Source organism: Sander lucioperca, chromosome 5 (assembly GCF_008315115.2).
Source record: "Sander lucioperca isolate FBNREF2018 chromosome 5, SLUC_FBN_1.2, whole genome shotgun sequence".
In the NCBI taxonomy this organism is placed as follows: Eukaryota; Metazoa; Chordata; class Actinopteri; order Perciformes; family Percidae; genus Sander; species Sander lucioperca.
Genome location: NC_050177.1, coordinates 35,390,565 through 35,407,774, shown reverse-complemented (window position 1 = coordinate 35,407,774; position 17,210 = coordinate 35,390,565). Strand labels below are relative to the sequence as shown.

Sequence of the window (17,210 nt, the reverse complement as noted above, 5' to 3'; positions counted from 1 at the left end):
TGAAAAGTCAGACAAATAAGGCCTTGACAGAATGCATCGGCAACTGAAGACATGCTCTCCACTTCACAGAACGATATGAACATGCAACATTAGAAACAAACAGAAAGGAGCTGAATAGAACCATTTGTTTGATATCGAAGCTTTGTTCCTTGTTTCACAGATCAAATGGGGTCCTTGCCTATTTGATTCACCTTCAGTCACATTTGAATTAAGCTAAATTATACATTCTTTTTTATATATATATATATATATATATATATATATATATATATATATATATATATATATATATATAATTCACCATTCCAAAGACAAAATGAAATCTTTTAAAACCACACCGGTCTATTTATTGCACACTATTGGTTCACAAAAATATTTTGGGCACTTTTGCGTTTCAACAAACAGCAGCATTTCATTATAAAAGTTGTTTGAATAGACACTGAACACAACAGATGAAAAGCATGACATACAAATGGAGAATAGAAAACATTTTTAAAATGTTGATATTGTGCAACTAGAGTTAATAGGTCCATTTACTAAGGCTAGCCTCTCAAATGCACATCATACAGTGTAAGGGGCGAAACAGCAGGACCCCTTTGCTAAACAGCATGGACCATTTCGAATGATTATCTCTCTTTTATTATGTGCAATTACTGATTGCCATGGCAAATCCCCAATGAGATAGAGAACATTTGGTCCTGTAGGAAAAAGCATGATTTGTACCCAGATAAAAAGGGCAAATGGCACAACTTTGAAAAAGTGACTGATCGGATGGCGCAGGGTGACGCTCTTATTAAGACAGCTCTCAGTGAATTTCAATGATAAGGACAGGGTAATACTGATTTCCTCATCACAGCAATATTCATCTTTACATTTACAATCAACCCTGTATATATGAGGTGTAACATCCTGCTGTGATAATCCTTAATGTCGGCTGTTTGTATTACTTTCAGGGGGTGACAGAAAATAAACAATAAACAACGTACACAGTCAGTAGCATTCAACTCATGGATTATTACCATGGGCATCATTATCTTCTCAAAATACAGGCACAAGTAGACAATTACAACCATGTTGGCACAACACAGATACCAAGAATTGGAAGTTTGACCCAAAATCAGCATTAAAAAAAAAGTTAATGAAATTAGTAACGTCAACTGCCGAACTGTGCTATCAATTTAAGAACAAGCTCTTGCAATTTATTTATCATTTACAATGATTTAACTCACAGTATTCACATTCACTTATTAGCTATTATGCTCTTATTGCTTTTAAAGCAATATGATCACATGCCACCCAACAACCTGGTAATCTGTTCTGACTGTAAACGGGCCATCACAGATAGCAATCATAATCTGTTTGCATCACTTCCTGCTTCCCTGGCTGCAGACATAGTTATTTTTGAAATTTTAGTCAGGGAATTTTTCACAATGTAGTTTTTCCCTTTGTGATAACTTAGGTAAAGAAAAAAACAACTGAATTCTGGTGGTTAATCCACACAGACACACACACACACACACACACACAACATAATATTCTTGGTTTATCCCTCACAAAGTCAAACGAGGATATAACTTTAAAAAAGACAATCATGTCGTACCTAAGTGAAACATCAGTTCAACAGTCATGCAATATCCTAGAATATTAGCAGTGTACCTGTTGGTAAATCAGGATGACCAAAAATTAAAAGCCATGTGAGATATCGATATTCTGAGCACAAAAATATTTTGAAACAAAATTGCAATTTCACAAGCAGGCCTAAGTTAAACTGGGATGAAATGGCATATTATCAACAGTGGGAATGTAACACTGCAGTTGTGAGAAAATCCAAATTAGAAATTTGTGTTTTACATAAATTTTTGTCTTATTCGGTCATTTATTTGGTTTATTTTGAAACAAAAGATGCATCAGTGCTGATCCAAGTTTTACTAAACTATTAGCATTTAGTTTTTTGGAGATGCAATATTTGATTTTACAACAGTGTTAAAAAAAGAACTTGCAATGTGTCAGAAAATAATATATACTGCACAAATGTCTTAAGGGAATACTCAGTCAATATAATTTCAAGTTTTAAACATTTAAAAATGAAATGTACTTTGTTTATATAGATTAAAAAAAAGAAATGCACATACACACACACCTGACATATCATATTTCACAACACCCAACATACACAGCATTCAAATAGTAAAACTACAGTACAAGCTATTGCAATATAGATAATATTGACATTAAACAGTTTGCCTATAGCGACGGCACTGAAGGAATAACACAGTCTCTGCCCATACAAACTAGCAATATCACTACAAATGAAATACAATGTTTTTTTCTTTAGCTCAGTTTGCAAAGACTTGATTTGTCACTGTCGGCAAAGTCAAGACCTCTTTTTCCTCTACATGTTGCTTTGCTCAAATGGGAACTCTCAGGCACTTTCCAAAAGTAGGGCAAGGCTTGGATTTAACAGACCTTAAACTGGCTAAGACAGAAATGACTTTAGCTGGAGCTGCACTCACGTCATATGGGAAAAAGAAACCTTCCTAAAAACGACTCTTAAAAAATACTGTTCACTTGCTTCATTTGAGAAATACTAGGGATGCACCGATCCAACTTTTTCAGTCCTGATTCCGATACCAGTGTTAAATTAATAAGCTGTATGCCTCACTGTGTGGAAGAGACTGGGATCATTCTTTTATATGTATGGCAACATCAGGCTCGACTTTAACATTTTCTTTCAACTTGGTAAGAAAAACTTAATAAACTAAATTAACAGGACTTACAATTCAAGTGTAAACCTTTTTTTTATATGCAGCAACATACATATGCAGTATATAATGTATATTGTATATTTGAATTGAATAGATCGGCCCTATTGTCACCGATACCTGATCCAGGTATTTGAGTCAGAATCGGCCCAATATCAGAATGGGATTGGTGCATCGCTAAAAAAATACTACTTTGAAAGTCAGGTTCGGAGGTGGACTGAACTCAGATTTTATGAAACCTCATGTCACCAACAACAAAATTGCTTCAGTCAAGTTTGGGGAAAATCATTTCAAAGACAACAAAGAAAATTCTAACTTACTTTGCTGGATTTAGCTTGTTGTAAAACATGAATTCAAATAAGTGCATGTGTTGCGTGTGGAAAAACTTCAATCATGGCGTCTTGATGGCTTCACATGATGAGGTTTCAACATGTGCACATGTCCAAGTTATCCCTTTAAGCCGCGAAGGCATTTCAACAGATATTCCCATATGACATGACTGCAAAATAAGACATGGTGGGAAAGTAGAAGGCTTGAATCACTCTATGGTAATGGAAGCCAGCTCCTTGCCCTGGGCATGCTGCTGCTGCTCTTCTTCAAACACCTCTGGGGAACTGCCGTCTACACTGTTGTCCAACTTGGTGTCCTCTGTCATGGCGGCCGTCTCATCGGCGTCCATCTTGAGGGAGGCTGGGGCTTCCAGGGGGTCCAGGGGCTCGGGTGAAAGGAAGCCGGAGGAATTCTCACAATTCTGGGTAGAGGAGGAGACCTGGGAGATGACGGGCATCTGGACTGAGGAGGAGGACGATGCTGCAGTGGTGGTGGAGGTGCTGCCCGGGTAGACGGGGTGATGTTCGGACTCCTCCAGCTCATACTGGACTCCCAGCGCCTCCTCCTCCTCCTGTACCTGGCTCAGGTAGTCGGGCACGAGGAAATCACTGCAAAGACAAAGAGAATCAGAGGAGTTCAATGTATTTCCATTTACTATCTTGACACAATTTTTTTTTTATTTAAACTGTACATGTTGACAATTTAAAATATGTTATATTAGCTAATTTTTCACAAAGATACATGCATGTTCAATGTCTTTTCAGGAATAATTGCCTCCACCAGTAAGTAATGATTGTTAACATCAAGACAACCGTTTAACCAGGCAGAGGTTAAAGTGCAACATCTTAAGCCATTAACCTGCTGCCTTGATGCTCTGCCAACAAACTTGAAAAATGTTTTTAACTGCTTGTCAGCAGATTTGCTGAAAATAGTTAACAGTTCGCTTCTATCTGGCATCTTCTAGCGTGATGTGGAGTTCCTCAAAGCTCCATTCTTGGACCTCTGCTTTTTAACTTCTAAATGCTCTCTTTGGGCAGAATTATAAAAAAACAATTACATCGCTTATAATTATGCGGATGATACTGTGCTTTATGTAAAACTTTCACCGACTGACTTTGCTCCAATAGACTTGCTGCATCAATGCATTGACCAAATAAATGGCTGGATAAACCAGAATCTTCTATTAAATAAAAGACAAAACTAAGATTATTGTCTTTGGTGCTAAAGAAGAAAGAATAAAAGTGGAGGCTCATCTTTACTTCATTTCTTTTGAGTCAAAAAAAACAAGATCAAAATCTTAGTTACTTTTTATTCAGATCTCAATTTTAATTGAAATAATAATTACATGCATGTTCTTTCCAACCTTCTGTACATATTATTTGCATTTGACGCATACTTGTGGGTACAGTTTATTTGTCAAACAGAATTAACTAAGGCACCAACTTTTTGTGATAGCTTAAGTGTAATTAGATATAGGGTGGATATTTCCTTAATATGTTGCCATAATATGTTGTGCACCAGAGGATGTGTCTATACAAATGCTTCAAATAATGCCCAATTAGAAAAATGTATATGGATATACAAACCTTTAAAGTCAACACTGAGATGAGTGTCGCTTCAACTCTTTGATGAATTTTGATCTATACACTAATGTATTCCCACTCTAGCTTGGTCCCACGTGACTATATCTACACAATTCCATTTAAATTCCTATGACAGGGGCTCTTTAAAAATGTGTGAGTGCAAAGTGTGAGCATCGTTGTAAACTAGATTTATCAGAATCCCCAGTCATGCAGCTTAACATCATTTACCACTACTATCAAGCACAGTGGAAATTAGAGCTCAGTATCCAGAATAAATAGTTAAGGTCGGGTGTAACTGTCATATGTAGCACAGATGACAGCTGAATCTCACAAACTGGTCTGCAAATCAGCAACTTGGAAAAAAGATACAACGTAGTTAACATATCTTTTTATGTGAAGACTGTGGATGGGAGTTAAGAGTCTGACTGGATTGCCAGAGAATTTTCCACACTGTTATGATCTCAGGCGTAGACCTTCTACTATAAAACTTTTGAGGAGTCAATGGCCCGTTTGAGTCCTGCCGACCTGTGAGGGCTTGAGTTGATTAAGAAGTGGAAAAGTCTGGGAAATAAAAACACTCGTCCACTTTATAAAGACACTGTGTTCTGACTTTCACAAGGCTTTGCGGGCTGAGCTGCTGATAAAAACAAACAACCCGCTCTATTTGGTTAAGGAAAATCAATTCGAATACAAACAAAATGATGTTTTGTTTTGTCAGGTCCAACGTTTAAGCACTTTTTAAAAAGGTGCAACTGTTTCTCTCAGTCAAATACAATCGAATACTTCAGGTACACTTGATCTGAGCATTCAAATCAATTGTAATCATCTCAAAAACAATTGTACACAACCAAACTCATAAAAGGAAAAAAGATCAAATGAACCTCAGGTATTAGAATCTAAACTGAAGTAATTTTTTGATCCAGGTGAGATCTGAGTAAATGATGGGGGTCAGCACCCCCGGACTCCTCACCTGCTCTGGAAGTAGTTTGCTAGTTCGGATGCCTCATGGTTCAGACTCCTCAGGTGTACAATTAAATTGCCAGAGTTGGTGAACATGGCCCCGCACGTTTTGCACTCGTAAATCCGCGGCTTGCGGATTATGTGTCGGGAGACCCTCATGTGGTGCTTATATTCACCGAAGGACGTGAATGTGGCGCTACAAATCTGGCACCGGAAACAGCGTTTACCTTCGTGCTTCAGCCGATGCATCTTTAGGGAGTAGGCCCGTGTGAACTTTTTCCCACAGCGGTCACACTGGAAAGGCTTAATGCCTGGGGGGGAAATAAATAAACAAAGTTCAGCTGATTTGTACATTAGCGTCACATGTGTTGGGTGAGGTAAGTTAAAGGAGGGGGTTAATGACAACATCTTACCACAAATTTAGCCCCAACTGTTTTCCAAATCGCTGTTTCCCAGAATGCCCAGAACAAAAAGCCTCATTCATTCATCACTAATCTGTTAACAAGTTGTAGGAAAGTACAGCAACCCACTATCATGTATCCTTTTATTTAGATTTCCATTAGCATCTGCACTTCTGATAATAACAACAACAACTCTCTATGTAGACTTTGGTGGATTCCAGAGCGCTATTTCACAAAACCAAGATAAGGGATTAAGCCGGGATTTCCCAGTTATCCTGGCTCAATTTAGCCTTGACTCAGTTTCACAAAAGCAGAGGCACCTAAGTTACCATGGAGATTTATTCTGTACAGCTAGCCTGGTCCCGACCAGGCTAACAGCCAGGATTTATTAATCCTGGAGCCTTTTCTGTTCACTCAGCAGTGGTTTTACCTTATTGTTATCAGCATGCATTAAAATACAACAGGTGCATGTTGCTGTTCATTTAAGTACTGTTAAGTTATTATTTAAAGTTGTGACCATTATTTATTTTATAATTATTCATGTGACAGTCATTGCTACTGTTATATTGCTGTATGAAGACTGCTGTTCATATTGTTGTTAGAAGTTTGATGAATATATTACTGCAGTTGTTGAGATAATTAGAAAAGGCTGATAAAGTTGCCAAATGTGTTTAAAATGAAGTCTGTTACTAAGGGCAATATATAAAGTGTTGTACATGTGTGTTTCTATAGTGGACCAATGCACCTCAAATTATTTTAGTTGATCATTTTTTTGTATTCTTTAACAACCATTATTTTTGGGAGGATTGTACAATTTTAAGAACATATCCTAATTGTACAATCCTCCCAAATTACAGTCTTAGTTCACTGAAGTAATAACTATATATTGTAGACTACTGTACATCCATGTTAACAACAGGGAGAGGACACCTCAATGGTTTTTGACCTTATATTTTGCTGGGGGGAAATAACTGATGAATATACTCCGTTACATTCATGTTTACAGTGTGCATTATATTTATCACTTAATTATCTTTATAGTTTCTAGATTTTAGAGTCCAATTTCTTCAGTGACTTTCTTTTCTATGTCCATATATACGAGGGAGCAAAGCATATAATATGTAAAGAAGGAAAAAAAATATAAAAAAAACACACGAGAAAAAGCGTGGCAGATAATAGCGGACCGACTGAATGATAGTCTAAAAATATACATTTACGAACTACTGCTCTAAACTGAAACCATTCAATGAGTCACTGTCATTTGCAAAAATAAACAGTTGTACACTCTGCATTAAAAGCGAGCAGTGGAAGTTAATATGACTTAGGAAATTTATATTTTAGCCCATGAGAGAGAGAGAGAGAGAGGGAGAAAGAGTGAAAGATATTTACGCATCATATTCTAGCGTTGTAGAAAATTGATCTTCATGGTTAATTTCCTGAGGAACATTATCTTCTGCTTACTTTTAAGGCAAAGAGTGCAACGGTTAATATGTGCAAATGATCAGTAGCCTAATCCTTGAATGGTATGATTATGACGGGTTCAATTCAGAGCAGTGTGTATATTTTTAGGCTACATTCAGTCGGTCTGCGATCGTCTGCGACGCCTTCTCTCGCTGTTTCATTACAGCGGCCGTGTTTCTTTTTTACAAATAATGTGTTTCACGTTATCATCCTTCCACAAGAAGCTGCTGCTCACTCTGTATAAAGTATGTACAATGCATATTCTCCATTTTAGCATCAGTAAATCTGTTATCGACCTTGCGGTCTGTTAAGGAAAGCCGTGAACGCGCATCTATCCAAATTACTTCAGCCTGGCTTGACCTAGTCACTCCTCCTCTGCCTGGCTTGGCCTTCATTAAACGCAACAAGCCAGGCTGCACAGATTAGACTAGGTCAAGCCTTGCTTTATCGGTTATCCTGGATTTATAAATTCTGCTTTTGTGAAACAGCCCCCTGGTCAGTTTTAAATCCAGTTCTGAAACGTATACATACAGATATTTGTAAAGGCCCTGACACACCAACCAGATGGTCCGACCGTCGGCAGAAAAGCCAGTCAGACTGATCAGTCGGGTCCCCGAGGTCCAAAAAATGCCTCAGAACACACTGAGGCGATGCCGACTTGAGCGAAACGTAATACGTCTCCATAGCAGCAGGCGGCGCTGCTCTGTATTGTTTCCATTAACAGTCTGATTATTTCCCAGAAAATGAAAACCGGCAGCTGATTGGACGAACGCATCACGTGGTTCTTTTTTCTCCGGAAATTCACAGCCAGACTGTCATGGCGGCTTGTTCAGAATACGATCTCATATTGAACTAAAATAGTTCACCGAAACGTGTTTATGAAAACATTTTAAGCGAGAAATAAGCCATGCAGTTGTAGAATCGGTCTTCATTTCAGATTGACAAAGGTCAGTTTAAAAGATTTGTCAGATTTTGAGCGGCTCATCCGCTCCCCATTTCCGGGTGAGTCCCGACTGCCCTGTCTCCGACTGAACATGTCAGGTCGGCCCAAATGAAGGCCGACGGCTCCTCGGACGGCCGACGGCACGGAACACACCGAACAGACTCGAGTCACTGACCTCGCCAGACGGCCCGACGCCCGATTAAGCTCCAAGTCTTCACATAAAAACTTCTCTCTTAAGCTCCAAGTCTAAAGAATCTCTTATCAAATCAATAGGCAATTTTCCACTTGCTAAGAAAAGGAATAAAACATGTAGATGGTCATTTAGCTAAAGAGCAAAATATGTGATCCATCTGGTCAAATTTGAGTTTTAGTTCTTTGACTATCAATCTTTGAATTGTAGCTCCTAGAAATGGTTTCTTCCACAAACTACCTAGCAACATAGATTCAATGAGGGATTTAAAATGATTCACCTTAAACCTTTTTACACACTAAATGTTTACATTTAAATCTGAACTCTCACCACATTTTTTTATACAGCAGAGTAAGATATATCTATTGTCTTTTGTAAAACAAACTGCTCAGTAACTTTGACTCATTTTATTATGAATGATATGTACTATTTCAATGGTAGTCCACCAGTACTACTTTCACTGCCATTTAAAAGGAATGCATTAAAGCATGCATTCCCATACTTACACATATTTTCCTCACATTTTGTTGTGATGTAGGCTTACTCAATTGTTAGTTAATTAATCTATCTACCAATCCATGTTGCCTTTCTCCCTGACCATTCTTGTCTGGTTACAGCCAAGTATGGCAATAGTTTATTCCGCAACTGTAGGCGTATGGTCCTACACTATCTTGAAAAGTCTGCTAAGAGTTACGTAGACTTCTTGGTTTTTTCTTTGGCATATGAAAGTGTTTGGGCTGTACTGAACATTCAAGAAGGCGCATGCCGGAGATTGTGTCACAAATGCCTGTTACCGCACGGAAAAGACTTTAGTTTTAGACTTTTGTTTCTAACTTAAACTAAAAAACATAATGTTAAATTCCAAAGTTTCCCAAAATTTTAATTTTCCCCAATTCACATACCGGAGTGTATGAGCATATGCTGCTTCAGGTTTTGAATGCGTGTGAATCTGACTCCGCAGGTTGGACACTGGAAGGGCCTGTCAGGGCCATTGGTGCCAGGCCTGGCTGAGGGACTGATATAGAGGTGGTATGGATACTGAATACCTTCTAACCTGAAACACAAAGAGGGGAAACATCAAAGTGATATTCATATACGGACAGCTTCATTATTCAATGAAAGTGAAATATATCTCGAATACTGGAAAAACATCTACTATGACATGGCAATGAAGTAACTTCCAGAGTAATATGCTTGTCTCCCTGCATATAAAAAATAAAAAGGGTCCACGCATTATGTCATTTAAAAAATTGTGTTTGGAACATTTATTTACTGAGTTGTTAGCGATGATAGTGATATGCGTCAGACTGCAGGACGTTCAACGATTTCCAGTTAGACGCTTAGCGTTAGACGTTAGCTTTCACATAAAATGTATCACTCATGTTGCTTGAGGCTACGATATGCAACCAGCATTCTTTATATTATAGTCAATAATTTCAACATGACATCTAAATGTATTATCTAAACAGGTGTTGCTCAGACATCCAGTATACATCCAGTTTATGTCTAGATATTCTTTACAGCTTATGACTTGCCTTGTTGCAAGTTGAAACAAATCACGATACCTTTCATCATCTTCTGCGTGTCCTCCAGTGTTAGAGGTGCTCTGCATTGATGGCAAGCCCTCAGACACTCCCTCATCCATCGACCCTAGAAAGAGTTAGAAAGAAATGTTACTCATATGGTAGCTGTCTACTGAAAATCTGAGCATGTTGGATGAGGTTAGACTGTAGGTCTTTGAGGGCTAATCCCGTATTTAAGGATTGATGCTGCTAGATTCCAATTCACTGTGCTATTCAACAATTTAGGAAAAAATTGTGTTTCCATTTTCTTTTTAATTATGGTGGGGCAAAAGAGCTTTTTAAACTGCATTTGGGCCACCAGACAAAACTTTCCACAGAAACCAATACAAATAAAACTCTTGTAAGTGGGTAAGCAGCTCTGAGGGCTGGGTGAGGCAGGTTTGACGGAAGTTTTACAAAGTGTCAGTGTTAACTGGGTCAGGACGCAGCCTCTATTATAGCAATGATAGATACAATATCACTAGTCTATATCCACGACGTTCCACTTCTAAACTATCTGTTCATTCTGAGATTTCTGTTGCACGACTAAAACAAGTTCCTTCCCGGGGCTATTTTGCAGCGGCACCAGGGCTCTGTCTGGCGTTTGGCGCTGCCCATGACGATTGTGATTGGTTTAAAGGAATGCCAATAAACCAGAGCACGTTTTTCTCCCATCCTGGAATGCTGTGTGGACTAGCAGACCCTCCTCTGCAGCTCTGTGGAGGAAAGTCTGGCAAAGCAAGACTACAATATCACTAACACTTTAACTGCACCTTTAAGCCAATACATCTCATTTCTAGCCGATGGCCGTGAATTTATCGGCTGAATTGACAATTGTCTTGAGCAGACTTCATCAGCTAAAGCTAGCTAATGCTAAAACTCCACAAGCTGGAAAAAAAAAAACTGTCTCCAGCTGATTTTCTTTTAATGTTTTAAATTTTTAAACGAGAAACCTGTAGAGTCTTACATATGCACTAGATTGCTACAGACATGGTGTGGGGCTAGCAAAGGTAAATGGTGTCCCAAGCAAAGAGTCAGCAACCTTACTAGTCAATGATCCATGCTGAACACATGGAAATAAAGCAACAGCATTGTTCTTGCTTTGCAGGGTAGAACTAGTTAGCCCTAGTATTATTTATGAAAATGTAATCAATGTTATTCAATATTATTAACATAACTCTTGGATGGTTTGGATGCTTACTATAGAACAACATACTTGGACAACCAACACAGTGTTTACTAAGAATCTTTAATGTTCACATTTTTAACAGTATGCTTCACTTTAATAAGAGCAATCAATTTGAGGATGAGGAATAACCAGAAGGTTTGGCAAACAAGTGCATTTAGACTGTGTCGGGGGTTGCCGCAGGGGGGACGCAGCGGGCCTGCGACCGACTCAACTTTTGGAGGAACGCAACCCCACGTCACGCTGCGGTGGCCAATCATGTAACCGACGATTTGTCGGTGTGTTTTGAGCTATGGTTTGAGGTGGTGTGAGAATCCCGTACAGCTAACAGCAAACATCACTGCCTTTATCGCTGCCACAGGAAAGTTTTAAAATGCTAGGAGGGTAAAAAAAAAATGAAACACAAGCACTGAACTGCCTGGGAGTTTGTGTAATAGCTGAATATTTCCTGCAACAAAGCACTCACTATGTCTCTCTCGTCTCTTTTCTTTCTCTCTCCTGTGAAATAAAGCTGCATTCAAGTGCGGTCGAAAAGTTTATCGGTGTTTTAAGCCCCCAGCGTCTCCTTCCAGGCAGCGCTGCCTGGAGCACTAGGATTAGGCAATGGTTATGGTTATGGTTATAGTTAGGGTTATGGTTAGGTGCCTTGAAGTCAACGGTCGCAGCGCTGCCTTGAAGCCGATTAGGCAATGGTTATGGTTATGGTTAAAAACACAACGACCGGGATAGCCGCTGCGAGGGGCACGGGCACAAGGGGACTACTGGTGTGACAGTGAGTCTGTCCCCAATGCACTGGCAGGGTTAGGGTTAGGTGCCTTGAAGTCAATGGTTGCAGCGCTGCCTGGAAGGAGACGTTGGGGGCTTAAAACACCATAGAGCGGTCGAAAACGTCAAAATCTATAAACGATCTGACGGAAAACAGTAATTGTGAAATATAAAGTCTACTGTGCTCTGTGGGGGGTTTAAGAACACAACAGGAAGTCATACAAATGGGCCGTTTCATTGACACTCACCCCACGGAAAATCGCCGGAGCGCTTTCTTTGGTGTGAATGCCCCGTAAAGACTGACAGACCTGCTGTACCTTGTTAATGCTGCTAAGCTATGATTGGAAAATCACTGTTCGGGGGCAAGGTTTAGTGGTCAATTCTAAATGCTGTGGATCATTAAGGTAAGGAGAATAGCCCCACCTATAGAGGAGGACTGTGGACTGATGAGGAGCTCCTCCTGGACCTGTTCACTCCCTGGCACCGTCTGCTGGTCACTCAGCGAGCTCTGGGAGGCACTGACCGGCTGCGAGGATGCCTCTTGGACCTCCTCATCACTGAGACGCTCCACCTTCACCCTCACATCTTCCTCCTCTGCCGGCACTGGTGACGACACCGCCTTGGAGCTTTCACACGTTAGGAAGTCACTGAGCCGCCGGCCGACTATCACCTCGGAGGTCCCTGGGGTGCCCTGCTCTAAACAACGAGGGCTCTCTGGAAGCTTTGATTTGTCTGAGTGGAACCTCCGGTCGATACCGAACGGGAAAGTCCATGGGAAGGCCAGGGAGGACTCCACAGGCTGGGCTGTGCTGTCTGAGAATGAAGGGGACGGGTTGGGGATCTGCGGCGAGGTGGTGACCATCTGTGTAGTGCATTTGAGCGGACTCTCTGGCGATGCCATTGTTACAAAGCTTTTGCGTTTCCGTCGTGATTCACGGCATATAGGAACGTTTCTCTCCATCACGCTGCAGTCAGACGAAACAGGTGACACACTGCCATCCAACGGCGTCAGGGCACAGTTTGATGAGGCGCTCTCTGGTGCTGATTCATGTGGTTTATCTGCTGTAATGTTGTTGTTGTTACTGTTGCTGTTGTTACTCGGGCTCCACAGAATACTAGACTTCATAAACTCCGAACATGTGCTAGCAACAGCAAACATCTGCATGTAACTTGCAGCTGCTAGCACGTCTATTATATTTTCTGTGCTAATAGAAAGGGTAGATGTGTAGGCATATTCCAACAGAGGAGCGAAGCCACTAACGGTCACGTGATGAAGGTCCAACACAAACTTGTCCTCCTCTAGCCGGCCCACCAGTTTGGAGCGGAAGAATTCACTGCAGCAGGCCAGGACCACTTTGTGGGCCAGGAAGAGCTTGTCTTGGACCCGAATGGTGACATCACATAAGTGACCCTCATTGCGTAAAGCGTTAAGCTTCTCCAGCATCTCCTGGCTGTGGGAGGTTGAGCTGTGGGTGAAGGTTTTGACCCCCATGATGGTCAGTTTATGACTGGGTACAGGAAATACGTCCTGCAGAGAGATGGGAGGGGGAAAAAAACAGAGTACTTTACATCAGTATTGTTTGTATATAGCACTGTCAATGTTTCTAATGATTACCTATACTAAACAAAACCCAGGCTTAGCAGTTAAAGAATCAGGTGTGAAATAACACATGTCCCAGTGGACTTTCACTAAACCACTCTATAAGAAAGCAATAAGTACAAAGACAAAATGAGATGTCAAATACCACTCTGCAAAACACCAATCCCACAGTAGAGACAGGACCAAGACAGGATCAAAAAAGCCAAGCACATTGTGGAAGGCAGTGGACGTAGGTAGAGAAACATACTAAGGTACTCTCTGGGGAAGGCAAGGGGCGTGAAAGCAGGGTAGGAGCACTGAGGACAAGATGCCAAGTTATGTAACAACAATCAAAGCAGATGCGCAGCGATGCGAGCCAGACCCATGTGGAGACCAGTGCACTACAGGATGCTCAGCAGCTGTCTGCGAGACATGTGGATTCTCTGAGGCATGAGATTTTCCATCAAACAAAAGCTCAAGTGAAGGGGCTCTCGCAGGGAGAGCGCGCTCCCCTCTACACACACACACAGACCACAGGAAAATACTCGTGGGCTATGTTGGCCCAGTAAAGGCAAAGTGAATTATAGACCTGGGCTGTGGAGGTGCAACAGGAGAGTGCCTAGCCTGTACCAGCAAACAGGGTGAAGAGAAAAGAGCTTAAATTCCACCATGGGGTTTTCTAAAGGCTAAAATGTCTCCTGTAGGAGAATTATTTAGCTACATGATTACCATTAAGTTCTTCCTGACAAAAAGGAATTAAGAGTACATTAACTTGAGAGAGCAATGATGCATACAAATCAAATACGACCCGATTAAAAAGATTATACTTGCACTGTCTGCACTTCTTTAAGAGAGGATACATAACATTATTCTACAAAAAACAAATACATTTTGCTATATCTTTTTCTCCAATGTAAGTGTCTAAACCTTGGTCTAATACCTAATTAAAGAGAATCTTAAAAGGCCATGTGGTGTGGCTCAAATAAATAAAAAAATAAAAATTATTAATATATATATATATATATATATATATATATATATATATATATATATATATATATATATATATATATACACACACACACACACACACACACACACACACACACACATACATACATACATAATGGCTACATCCAGAAATTCATTCATTGACTATTTTGATGTTGAATTCATGAAGAAAAATGAGAACCTTATTTTATTAGCTTCTGAAATGTGAGGATCTGTTGATTGTTTTTGTTTCACTTCATTGTACACTGAACACCTTTGCTTTGTTTTGTTCTTTGGGTCAGACAAAATAAGCTAATTTGAAGACATCACTGGGTCACTTGTTATGACTTAATACATATTTTATACACTTATCAACTGATTGATGGATGATTACGTAACTAAGAGTCAGCGACAACAGTTACAAACTACTCCAATCCATCACAAAAATATTCATGATGGCGATAGGGCAGAGGAGGCGTAGCCTTCAACCTGGTACTTTTACTCTGTTTACATCACGTAAGCAAGTGTTTACAAGCGTTGGACTGAAACAGATTACCGAGGGCTGATGATCAATGTGCACACAAAAAGCAGAAAGGCTCTATGTGTACAAGGCAGGGGGATAGTTGTCTCGTGAAAAAGATGCTGAACAAACATGTTTGCAACAACAATCACAGTTTAGCAAACACTAGCTAACAGTGTCAAGAAGATAATATGTCAAATCACCCATGAGATGAAAAGCACATCCGATTTTAACTACCAAAATAAATGACATGTCTACTAGGCAATGCTTTTTAGCATGGTATGTTATTTAAATACCAAATAAAATATAATAAAGAGTCGTGTTCAAACATTATAGTGCAAATTGCTAACCATTTGTGCGGTATCCTAAATTAAATGTTTTACCCATTATTTGTTGTTGTTGTTGACCCCTATTGTTCTGTAAAAGTAGATCTGTTCGTGTACAATATTATAATTGTATTTATATTTTACCTTTCCAATTTATTGATACATATACACAACCATCACCACACACAAAACAAACTACTATAAGCAAATAGAAAAAACAATTCATACAATTTACCCCATTTATTTTGAAGCCGAATTAGCCACGTTTCCGGTTTGGATAACCCTGGATAGCAGCTGCTGCACATTAGCTAACTACGAAGCTAGCGCTAGCCGAACCAACACAGTACTATTAGTTGGTTCCTTTGCCCGTATCAATACTTAGACAACAAGGTAACCGTATTAAAGTACACACAGCGGGGTTACGGTTATCAGACAGACTGTATGAAGGGAATTTACCTTCTCTGATGAGGCCCGTTATATCGGCTGGGCCTCGGGATGCAAACAGCTCAGCTGACAAAAAGCAGCGATAGTCGGAGACAGCGGTGCGCCCTGCCGCTTCCCTCCGATTACTCACATTCCCTGCGCTTCTCAGGCAGTTGTCAGCCTGCCAGCCGCCAAAACTCACAGTTGAATAAACGCTCACATTAATTCACATCACACCAGGATGAAGTTAAAAGTTGTTTGAGGTGCTGTTATAATTCCTTTGTGCTCCCAGCTGTCCTGCGCTGTATTTATATCCCCACAATGCAACGCGCATCTCTCACGGTTCTGTACAGTAACCCAACAGGAAGTCTGACATTTAGCAACATGTACAACACAACTTACCTATTTCCACTGTTTATATTAATTTACATGAGGCATATATGGCCTTTTGTAGCCCTGTTAACCTAATCATAACATGTGCAAATGTGTTTTGTGGTTTTAACTTCATTTTTTTAATGTATTCTGAATTTTTAAAAATATAATTTACACTTCAATTATTTGGCACACTAGAACATGCAATGTGTTCATATTGCCCTAAACCCTACTTTTCTAACTAACTAGTACTGCATATTCTGTTGTCTTGTATCTTGTGTAATATGAGTATGTTTGTTGTTGCTGTAGAAATAGTCATATTTTTTTTCTTTTTCTCTTATTTCTTCTTTATAGTCATTTATATATTTAATTACTTATATCTACCATTTACCATATTGTATGATACATTTGTAGTGTCAGACATCGAATGCCTTTCTTCATCTTGATAAAACTTGATAGACTGAAAACAGAGTCGAATATAATATAAAAAAGTTGAATATGTTGAATATTATAAATATTTTAGAATGTTGCTAGTAACCCAAACTGTAGGCTATATGATGTATACTGTTCCGTATATATATGATATTATGGGCCTATTGGTTTGGTGATCCATTATGGCTTTCACATCTACTAAGCTCAACCAGCTGTGAATGGAATAAGACATTCATTAAGAATAGGATAGAAGAAGTTCCTCCCTAACCACTGCTGCTGAGTATGTTTTTACATGGCTGTCTTCATTTCAGATGTCTGAACAGAGAAATTATTCCAATGTGGGAGTATTTTACTGAACATCTTAAGGGGTTTCAGTTTGTAAACCATGCAATAAAATCTCCCCCGCCCTGCTTTTAAAAGCTGCT

The 17,210-nt window shown here is 39.7% G+C and overlaps 1 protein-coding gene across 6 annotated transcripts; it reads right to left on the bottom strand.

Annotated features, from left to right (window-relative positions):
* Positions 1-271: 271 nt before the first annotated feature.
* On the bottom strand, positions 272-16,328 carry zbtb44 (zinc finger and BTB domain containing 44). Of its 6 annotated transcripts, none has more exons than XM_031283627.2 (6): positions 16,015-16,326; positions 12,567-13,671; positions 10,166-10,280; positions 9,533-9,684; positions 5,646-5,946; positions 272-3,700 (listed from the first exon to the last, which is right to left on the bottom strand). In XM_031283627.2, exons 2-6 carry the CDS (start codon positions 13,633-13,635, stop codon positions 3,301-3,303), a joined length of 2,037 nt encoding a protein of 678 aa, XP_031139487.1. In that variant the 5' UTR covers positions 13,636-13,671; positions 16,015-16,326; the 3' UTR covers positions 272-3,300. The 6 variants fall into 6 exon arrangements, with proteins under 6 accessions (XP_031139487.1, XP_031139489.1, XP_031139491.1 ...); XM_031283629.2 differs by having other exon boundaries at positions 10,196-10,280; XM_031283630.2 differs by having other exon boundaries at positions 3,419-3,700; positions 5,863-5,946.
* Between the last annotated feature and the right edge of the window lie 882 nt (positions 16,329-17,210).

Bases quoted from the DNA above. Each gene is read 5' to 3' on its own strand.
- zbtb44 (XM_031283627.2), bottom strand. From the start codon at position 13,635: ATGGGGGTCAAAACCTTCACCCACAGCTCAACCTCCCACAGCCAGGAG. The intron at 9,685-10,165 runs GCAAGTCATAAG...TTTGTGTTTCAG, and splicing joins TTGTTTCAACTTGCAACAAG to GTTAGAAGGTATTCAGTATC. The intron at 3,701-5,645 runs GTGAGGAGTCCG...TTGTCTTTGCAG, and splicing joins GCAAACTACTTCCAGAGCAG to TGATTTCCTCGTGCCCGACT.